We start from the raw sequence: 11127 nt of genomic DNA, 5'->3' as shown, positions 1-11127 counted from the left end.
GACCCTAGTATAGATAATGGATGGATATTATATTTACAATATTTGAATAATTTGCTGGAATCATACATCAGCTACACATTTTTCTAGCAATAACCCCACGACTGGGTGTGTAATGAATCCAACCATCTTCAAGCAGCATCTTTTAAATATTTGATACAGCTTCAGTCTAACTGATACAGTACTAAGAGTGGTAATACGAACAGAAAAACAACATACTCTAAAAAGGAGTAGGCATTCTGACCTTACTTTTATTTATTTTTATTTATTTTTTAATCGGGGGGTATGTGCTTTTTCAGGGCCACGGCCAGTCATCTCAGAATGGCCAAATGAGTCTTGGGAAAAAAATGTCCCACATCCAGAGAAGCTGCATGTATTTAATAATAGAGCTCGAGAGTGGATGTTGACTCCAGTGTTTGGTAGCTACCCAAAAACACAGAGAGAAATTCAACAGGGTTACTATGATATTGGTGGCACTGGATTAACACTGGTTTAACAGATGTTGTTTATGAGCTGCAAAAATAAGTAGCTGCTTCAGTGCTATGCCTGTGTTTTTAGTTTGTTTTTTACACTTGAAGAAATCGAAATATTACGTTTTATGTGCTGTGATGATTGCGGTCAGGACACTCTTATGTGTATTTATTACACTTTAAACAACTGTATTTATAATTTATTTTGACACTCACATTGTAGTTATTTTTGTGCAGGTCTGGCACTGAACCCACTAGGATTTTTTTTTTTTTTTTGTCTGTCTCACTCCCAAACTGCAGCAATGTTGTTCTGCAGTTTCTTGCTAAATAACCAATAGGGCCAACTCTGTGAGTCCAGCATGGACAGATGGAAAGCTGAATGACCTAATTAAATGTTTGGAGCTGCTTTCAGTCAGCTGGGCTGAAACATAATGTCATACAGAGGAAAGTGGAGTGCACTGAAATAGTTAGCTGTTTATGCAAAACCATTTCACAGGAATTTGCTCGTTACTGATGCTTGCAGTGATGAGGCAGCATTGGTACAGAGCTTAAGTTATTATTAAAAGGCCTCTTCCAACAGATACTATTGATTTTCCAAATCTTCAAGCTCAGTTTGGCTGTTCTAAATTACTTATGGAGTTTCTTTTTTATCTGGAGCATCAGAAGCGGCTCTTGGATGTTTTCTAGGTTTTTTTTTCAACTGTAGACTCTGCCATAGTTGCTGTAGCCTACTCTGTCTCTATTGCCACAATTGCTCCTCATCGTTGCTTCTGACAAACAAATTATTGTTGGTTAACGTATAATGCAACACTATCAGTGCCCCAGGATGGGAATGTCCCCATAGAAAGAAGACTTAGGACTCTATTATAGTGCAAAATACAGAGAGATTTGCTAAGCACTGGTAGGATTAATCAGCTTTGTGTGAACTCATTTGGCAGTTGCTTGAATAAAACTGACATTCATTTATATGTAAATACAACAAAACAACCCGCATGGACTTTGAAGATTAGAATGATCACCTGACTTTTTGTATGGTTCCTTCATGAAGTCAAAAATAGCATTTGTCTAACATTTTTCTTGTCGGTAATGCAGGTTCTTATAATGTGCTTGATTTAAAACTGAGCTCACTCGTTGTTGCAGTCATTTTCAGCATTGCCCCTATCTGAGAAGCTTCCTCTTAGAAGAGCTCCATATTCTCATCCTCATTAGGGCAATGGGCCAGAGAGAGATCAAGTGCCTCATTTTCAGTTGGCTGCGTGTGCATAGTGGTCATATGCCTCAGAACGACATGTGAGCATCAGAGGGAAGCTTTATTTACAGACCAAACTTACCAGCACTGATGACTGCTTGGTTGTGTTTTGTTTGGATCAACACTGTGCTTGTTACAACTTCCTTATGTAATTTTTTTTTTAAGTTCTCTGTTTGTTTTCCCTGATTGGAGAAGTGAGATTTGTCTGAGAGAAGGAAATGTTGCAAGTGTGAATGTAGTGGACATCATCATTATGTGTTATATAATATCTAGTGTGTGTTTGTTATGTTAGATCCATTAGGGTGCTGCAGTGTAACAGTAACTGTAAAGGATGGCAGGATACTTCACTGCAGTCACAGCTTAAAATGTAATTAAATGGACCTGATACTACTGCTAAATTAAATGTACAATTACAAGATTTAATTTAAAAAAAATCTAATTTATTGATTTACATAAACCCTTTAAGTTGCAATTATTGTCTTGATGAACTGTGCTGACGTAATAATGTTGGTAATACCACCAACTTAATATTGTGTGTAATTTAAACAGTTTCTGCGTTAATTCATTTAAAATGAAATCAAAGTCATAGTAAACTAATTAAATTGGCACGATAGCTTGAGTTGAGGTTTTATGTCCTTAAAAACGATAAAATTTGCATTTGTGCTCCCAGTTATTAAGTTATTGGTCATTTAAACTTACTTTAGGAAAGACTAATTCTCTAAACTCTTGCTTGAACACAATCTCCTTAGAAGTTTTCATAACTTAAACAGACTGATGTAAGCTGTTGTGTTTTTGTGTTTTCTTTTTTTTAAGCCTGATCGTGTTTTTTTAAAGAAAGAAATGTATTACAATATAAAATTGAACACTTTTCAGTATTGATCTGAACAAAAATGATTTCTTTCCTTGTGCCTGTGAAGCAAAAAGAGAATTGAGACCAATCATTCGTTGCTGAAATGTGTATTTTTTCTTAAAAATGCTTTTGTGAACTTTCATTCAGGGATCCCAAAGCCCAAACAATGTCTCCAAACTAGGAGACAAGGGGTCATGAGTTGGTTCTCTGGCCCTGGTGAAAGGCTTGTAAGTCTATGTGTGAAAAGAAAAGTAAAACTGAGGCCACAGCACTGAGAGTCCTCTGTGTTTTTTCAATGCCAAAAGTTTATAACAGATGCATTGTGTCCCAGTGGTGCTGTCTTCGAAAAGTCTGGACATTCACTCTATAAAGATAAATGTTACAATTATGGGGATAAAAGACCGTGTTCAGTATAATACTATGCTTTTGCTGGCAGACATACCTCTAATCTAATTCTGTCTAAATTTCTATGTTACATTTACACATTCCATCCCTCCCATTAAAACTCTTGTATTATTTGCGTCTGACAGCTTAGAGATTCAGTGTAGAGAAATCTATATTTCATTCTCATTAGGAACCTAATCTATCAAAATAGAAAAATTCTACATTTTAGGTGGTATTCAACTACTGATGATCTTATTTAAATGTCTATTCCTCCATTGCTTTTTATCTACAGTTGACATTATATAAAAAATTGTGTTAGTGTCAGTCACAGTTTCCTAAAACCTTCAAAGTTCTTCTTTTGTTCAACCACAGTCCTAATGTATTGCAAAACAAAACAGAGAAAAAGCAATCACTAAGTGTTTTGAGTTTGACTGACATTTAATAAATCACTTAAAGGCATATTTCAGCATTTTGGGAAATGTGCTCAAGAGCTTCGACTTGTCCAACTCTTGCGTCCGTATGAGAGCTCCTGGTTAGCTTAGCTTATCACAAAGACTGGAAAAAGAGGAAACAGCTAGCCCAGCTCTCTCCAGCCATAACAAAACCTGTCTACCAGCATTTGCAAACCTTACCGACCCAGATGTTACAACTTGTGTTTTTAATTGGTACAAAAAAAAGTCCTCCTCAAAATTTGAAACACGTGCATCCCCCATTAGATTTTAGACATTTTCTGACAATCCTTCCACTAATTCCACTAATTATGTGTGGCATGCAGTTCCATCAGAAAAAAGGACCAAATCTAAGCATCATTAAAATCACTTTGTTTTACATATTTATTTAGTCTTAGAAATGTCAAAAATAAAATTTTTATACTAAGCAGATGCTGTGAAAAAGAAAAAAAAACTGCTCTTCTTAGTACAATCGAGAAATTATGAGTGACTAAGCTGCAGTCAACAGTCGTGATAAAAATTCAGGGAGTTTTCTAATGAACTGCAGGCTGTATTTATACAGAATAAATAGAGACAGTATAGAAACAAATGAAATATGTAAGTCATAAAATATTTACAGTATGTTAAGCGATTATGGATTCCCCCTCAGTATTGGTTACATCAGTTTTTTTCAATAATTTTAATATGACTAAAAGCTGTGCTGATTTCCTAGAGGTGCAGGACTTTATATTGAAGTGAAAAATGAACCCAAGGTGAGTAAAAATGTGTCAGGAACAAAAAGCAAACAGAAACAGTTTAGGATTACAAAGGTTACAAAGGTCAGTTTTCCAAAGAGAAGACCTAAAAGAGAACAGATCAGTAAATCATAGCTAGTTGTCCTCAAATGTATTCATCCCCTCCCATTAAAGAGGGAAAAGAACAGCTGTCACTGAAATAAGTTGAAATTGACAAAAGTAATAATAAATAAAAATGTAATGAAAATCATGACATTGCTTTTGAATTGTGGTTTAACAGAAATATTCAAAAACAACAACAACAACAACAAAATAAGCAAACAAGCACGATGGCACGTAAACTAATTGCCTCAAACAACCCTTTGAGGCAATCACTGCAATCCGGTGTTTTCTGTAACTCTCAGACTTCTGCACCTGTTGACAGGTGTTTTGATTTTGGTCCACTGCTCATCAGCAAAGTGCTCTAATTTATCTGGAACAGTTTAAAAAAATAAAAAATAAAAAAATTCAACCACAATTCAAAAGCAATGTCTTATTTCACTAAATTATAATTAAGCAAATTTGTATTTATTATTACTTTTTTCATTTTCTAGTTGTTTGAATGACCATTGTGAATTTTGCCATTTCTTAAATGGAAGGCTATGAATACATTTAAGGACGACTGTATATGTGTGTTGAGTCAGTACAGATAATATTAAATGAGAAAAGCTGATCTGAGCAAATATTTAGAAGGTCCAGAATGCCTGAGCACCTTTCTGTATTTAATTCTATAATAACTGGATATGTGACCTGGTACAAGAATTTTGTATTTTCCTTAACATGAAAAAAAAAGACATTTCAACTCTTAGTCTCCTCGGGAGGCACTGTTAAATCTCCCGCTTAATGTGTCCCATTCAGCGTTCAAGTGAAAGCTACGCCCATGTCACTGTTAATGGCACCAGTCCCTGAAAAGGTGTGTGTCTGTGTGATAACAACATGACACACACACACTCATCGTGGGTGTGTGCGGATTCCTGTCGTGCTTCCTACCGACGGTCAGCCCCGTGGAGCGCCCTCACAGATCTATTCTTTGGAGCTCACTGAAGTCCCATCCACTCACTGTGAGATCAGTCTGACCTCCCCGTCACAACAGTCTCCTCCCCGACGACGCCGTCCGACCTTATGACTGTCGGCACGTCTGACCAATAGCAGCCGGGATCCCCGTTTCTTACGCACTACATTGGCCAATTAGAACCTTGGTGGGCGGGATCACCGTGGGCCTGGTTTTCATGTTTGGTTGCAAAGGTAAGCTTTGGATGGGATTTTTTTTGAGTTTTTCTTTTACATGTTATTTATTTTACACATTGTAATTCATGGACTAGTGTCTTACACGCCGAGACGTTAAAATTTCCGCTAAAATAAGCAATATTCGGCGGGTAACGGTCGCCCATTGCTAGCTTGGCTAAGTGAACAGCACTGTAAAGTATCCCAAGCAGAGAGAACAACGGTGATTTTTCCAATATTACAACAACTGTGCGTTAATTCTGATTAATGACCGTATTGTCACTTGAACAACGGCCTTGTCAGCGCACGTTGACGAGCATCCTGAGCTGACACGAAACGTTTTTCTGTCGGTTACTACTCGGTTATTGCTAACTTACACGGTTGTAAGTTTGTGCTTTGTGGAACAATATAGGCTGTTTCCAAACAAAACGACGTGTCCGTAAGTGTCAGAAACACGTTGCTGTTATTGTTAACGAGCTACCTCGGACATGTTTGTTTATATCTGTTTTACCATGTCTTCACCTCAGTGAGCCTGCACTCTGAATACTAAACAAAGCTGCTCAGGGAAAAAAACACGTGTAAAGAGAAACATTTGTGCAACTTAACGGCCGGGACATTGTGATAGACTAATCATTTGTTGTTTACACAGTGTCGTGCTACTTCCAGGGAGCCCTCAGCCGCCGTGAGAAGTGACTTCCAGCTGAGCCGAGTGGACATCAGGACGTATATCCTACCACACCTCTTCTCCCTGCTCGACTGCTGGATGCTATTCGGCAACTGTTTGGAATTCATTCTTCGCCTTTAAATGGATTTTGAAAACACTTGACCTGGATAGAGTGCCGGACAAGTGTTGTGAAAAAGCCCGCCGGTTGTGGTGGTCAACTTTTAAAGGAGGTTGGTTGTTTCTGAAAGGGGGGAACCCGACTTAAAGCTACAATGGATCAAGCCAGCGGTGGGGAGGATCCGAATAAACCCTCTAAAAAGAAATCCAGCGAGGATGAGGGTAAAAACAAAAAGCTGGTAGGTGATCAGAGTTGCTCGCTGAAGTTGCATGGCTGTATTGTGCGAGTGAACTGTCACATCCTGTAATCCCACAAAGCAGGGGTTAATTTCTCTCTCAACTTGTAAGGCAGAGAGTTACACTGCTCCTCAGTTGCAGAAAGTTTCAACACCTTCGGTTTTTACCTCTGCTTAAAGAAAAAAGATTTATAAACCACAGTTTTTTTGCAAGTTAGATTTTTTAATTGCAAAGTCAAATCAAACCAACTGGAAACTATGCAGAAAAGCAAGATAGATACTTCATTCAGTATCTGTCTGCAAGCTGCAACTTGCATGTTATCAATACATCTCTGTTCACTTTGCACCAGTTATTGATGTGTTGTTATTACTATTTAATGTAGCCCAATACAGAGTGGCTAATAGCTGTTAGAGTTGAGCAAAACAGATACTGTTTCGCTGAGTGCTTGAGTTTTCAAAGCACTCAGTGCATCATGTGATTTTTCCCGTCAATACATCCCCTGGAAGTTTTTTAAAAGAGCATTCTTGTTGCGACAGTTTGGCCTCCATATATATATATCTTTAAATGTATACACACACAAAAAAGTGAAGTTACTGGATGACTCAGTGCATACCGTAATGTCCATGTGGTTTGTGGCTTTTTGAACTGTATGAGTGCGTGTGATTGATAAAACATATCATTAGTCAGCCTGAGGGGAGTGTAAATAAGATAACAACTGAAAACCTCGAGCAATTGTTCCATTTATAGTCTCCTCGTGGGTTTGGCCTGTTGTAGTATTTTAGGTAGAGGGAATACTGTGGTTTTTATAAAAGGGGGTAACCTTTTCTGCATCCATGGAGCTCTTGTATCATCAAGTCAGAAGATCCCAATATTCTGCATACAATCTGGATCAATCACTTAATAATACATCAACTCATGCTGGGCTTTAGCTTGTTGGCCCAAAATAAAAAAAAAACCTTTGCTGCAATTGTGTGAACAATTGTGTGAACAATTGTGTAAACAGTGTCTCTTGCTACTAAGAATATCCAAAACCAACAACGGCCTCATTAGGTAAACTGTAGCCGCAGTCTTGTATTCACTGGGCCAAGTGGAATGTAAAATCGTAAATCTAAACTAAATTACTGAGTGTGTTAAGTGTTGTCAGCAGCTGCAGAAATGAGTGGCTGAAAGTAATTTTCCGTAACCAGAGACAAAAAACTTTGGCTGCTGTTGATTTTCGTTTCTGCTTTTCCGTGTTTGTCAGCATGGAAGTTTGGCTACTGTTGAACATTCTGATTGACATAACGTCTCTATTGCCAGTAATCAACTCTTAGCAGTGTTGTGCCTTATTGGTGGGTTTGGTCAAAAGTTTAGTTGCAGCCACAGTTGCTAAACAAGGAACTAAAAAGCCACTGTTGAGGTTGAAGTGCTTTTTCTGTTTTAGTTGTGATTGCTGTTGGTGTTAAATCAAGTTGACATAAAACTGAAGCACAGCGTGGAAATCAGTGTTGCTGTGTTTCAAACTGGAGAGTTTCAAACTCGTAATCACCGGTTGTGTAGAGCGAAGTTAAGGTAAGAGAAAGTGGGACCATAATGACTACCAGACAGGAAATCCCAGAGTAGACTGGAATGACATGCAGTCCCAGAGCTACTGAAGGGTGTTGCTTTGAGAAATCCTGACAACAGGCTACAACTCGTGAATATCCTGCCTCCCAAGTTTAAAATGTTTGCAAGAGCACTTGGATGACATCAGCTCTCAGCAAATCCCTCTTGAGACGTCTATGTAAGCTTTTTGTTAAGTAGTCTCATGGTTGGGCACGTTCCCTGTTGTTTAGATCTGAGAGCAGAGCAGTTGGAGGCAAAGGAAATGTGGAAGCCCATACTGTGGCTATTGCAAAAAAATCTCAGCACAGCTTAGAGTTTGAAGGAGGAAGTGATTATTCATCCTGGGTGGAGCCCTAATTTGTCCTCTTTTGTTTATCCCCACTTTTTTCTACCCCAGTACGTACTGAAAGTCCCAGTTTGTTTGCAGACATGCAAATAAGATGAAAAGATGAAATTTAAAAGCATCAAGATATGCATGGTTTAATCTGTGGACCTCAAGCTGTTTAAAAGGCAAAATGGACAAAACATGAAGTCTATCAGATGATTATGCAATGTTATTCTGACTAAGTAGGACAGTTTAAGATTCACTCGTACGCGTTTGCTACGCACAGTTTTCACCATATATGGGTTTATAGAGTTACATGTCTGACATGCAATGTGGGGTGTGTGGATGTGGTCCAGACTAAAGCACGGGGTAATATCTATACTGAGAAGCATCAAAGTAGAGGTTATCGCTTTGCCTTCACACTCAGAGCTGCTACAAAGTACAGTATCATTTGCATGGCTAATGAGGAAAGTGTCAGACTGGCACAGTTTGGTCGAGGCAAAGTCAAATCAGTCTTTAGAGGAGAAACACTGAGAGCTGTGTGTTTGTTTAACAAGTCACTGGGCAGGATTACATCACACCAACACCATTTGGGCTACGGGCCCAGGATGTAGATTCTCACCACAGCCAAGGACATTAGAATAGCACTACAGTGTTCTGAGATAAACATATCTCAACATTTCCAGCAGTTTGTTGCTATTATTTGTTATAATGTCCGTTTCTTGGTGTTATAAAAGTATTACATCCAGCAGAACAGGCAAATGAAATGAGGTCTTTTAAAGGAATTCAGGGGAACTGGTTTTCCAGAGAGGCAGAAATATTACCCCTCTGCATACCAGAGTAAAAGATGACCTCACTGTGCAGCATGAGAGAAGAATCATCCCACTGCATCCATATAATAACAATGGTGCTTCATATGTTAGACTGTGTAGGAACAAGCTTAGTTTTAACCAACAGTGCGCATGTAGAAAAAGACATTTATTATGCACTTGTAGATATGTGGCGTTTTGTATTACTTGCGAACCTCTAGGTTTTTTAACCTCAGTTTCTGCTTTTTATGTGAGCTAAAAGAACAGTTACATGATTTCCTCTTCATAACTTTTTCCTCTAACAGCTGACATGACGTCCCAGTTGTTGTATGAATTAATTCACCAGAATATGAATACATAGAGTTTTGTCACTTAACACACTTTAAATTTACCACTAGATAGGTATCTGTTCTAAACGTTTATATCATATAACTTACAGTCTTGTGATATGTATTTTCTTCTCACAGACCTATTGTCCCACAGTCATATTTGTTGTGAGGATGAATAAATGATGTTGTCACTGCTTTAGTAAAGTAGCACTTATGCAAAAGAAGGATTGACTGAGGAGTGAATTGCAGTGAATATCACTTGGAAAAGAGTTTAATGCTTAAGTACACAGTGTATTTATCAAAGGCTTTAGCTGCACTTCGGCAAAGATTGTAAAATCTTCATTCCTTTTGAACAACCCAAAAGTAATGTTTGTCAGATGATTAAACTGGGACTTTCTAAGTACAAAAAAGAAGTACCCATCTTCGTCATTGGCAGCAAGTTTAGTGGTAATTTAGCCTTGTGATTTAATTAGTCAGTCTGAGGGGCTGATTCATGTTTGCTTATTGCAAGTTATACTTGTTTTCTTTTAACAAAAGGATGAAGGGTGATCAGTGTCTCAAAGGTCATTTGTTTATGTATTGCACATACACTGAAACATGAGACCGAAACTGGTCAGCAGTCATAACTGAGATAAGTGTCTGCTATTTAACTCAGAACTTTTTTACAACAATAATAATACACGCATACTGCAGATAGATAGGACAGCTTGCCTGCACTATAGTGGTTTAGGCTTTATAGCACATGCTTGTCAAAATTAACATCTTGTTTAACATATGAGACGTGAAGGAGAGGAGGACCTTGAAACTGATTGTGCAAGACTTGATGTTTAAAAAAGAGGTGCTCTTAATACATGTCGGCTGTAAATTAAAACTAATTCTCATTTCTGCATTATGATTCCATCATTATCAGATGCGCTTTTGCTCTTTTCCGTTTTTCTTTTAACAATTAGCTTCTGTGCCGTTGCAGGGTGAGCTTGTCAGAGAGTGTTTCATTATTGACAGTTTCTATGCTCAGCTAAAATTAGATTCAGAGAGGTTCATTAAATATGTTTTGAAAAACAATAGATCCTATTATGTTTTGTTATAATAACTTAAAAAATGGTAGACATACTGTTGATACCTGAAAATTGTTTTTGGCAGATAAAGGATATTAGTGGAACAAAATGATTTTGATAATTATTTAAATGCATGTAGATGAGTTTTCGTCATTTTGCTTTAAAATGCATTGAAGAGACTTGGTAAAAATAAAGTTGGAGTAAGTATCTAGTTTGTATTTGCTCTGGCGAGTATAACTTTGGTGCATCACTAGGATTTGCAATATTCAGTAATGTTAATGCATCTAACATTACTAAAGCAAGGCACACAGGTCACATTCATTCAGGCGTGTCCCTGCTCGTGGGGAGAATTCAAGGTAACGTGAGTGGAGAAACTTGCTGGACAAGCTGGACAGTGTAGGCGCCACTATTACACTTGAACAGGAGGAGCCAACTCTAGAAGACCAAAAAACAAATATTGCAACAGCAGCGGGGTCGACACATAACTGAAAGACATAAATAGGCCAGTCAATAAAAATGGGGATGTTTTGTAAGAAACAGCAAACTAACAAAACTACTTTTTGTTAGTAATGCTGGGGAGCTGCAGAATAACACAGTAAAGCTTTGTGCCA

General features: G+C 37.9%; 1 protein-coding gene across 1 annotated transcript in view; it reads left to right on the top strand.

The window, feature by feature from the left end:
- The first annotated feature begins 5340 nt into the window (after window positions 1-5340).
- The window catches only part of diaph2 (diaphanous-related formin 2), a 382471-nt gene continuing 376684 nt past the window's right edge, over window positions 5341-11127 (top strand). The window contains exons 1-2 of the mRNA XM_008276280.1: window positions 5341-5417; window positions 6046-6416. Coding sequence (XP_008274502.1) covers window positions 6333-6416 — 84 coding nt within the window. The 5' untranslated portion in view covers window positions 5341-5417; window positions 6046-6332. The remainder of the gene's footprint in view (window positions 5418-6045; window positions 6417-11127) is intronic.

The sequence above is a fragment of the Stegastes partitus genome, unplaced genomic scaffold (assembly GCF_000690725.1).
Source record: "Stegastes partitus isolate 25-593 unplaced genomic scaffold, Stegastes_partitus-1.0.2 Scaffold2, whole genome shotgun sequence".
NCBI classification, from domain to species: domain Eukaryota; kingdom Metazoa; phylum Chordata; class Actinopteri; family Pomacentridae; genus Stegastes; species Stegastes partitus.
This window is presented reverse-complemented; position numbering and strand designations above follow the sequence as displayed.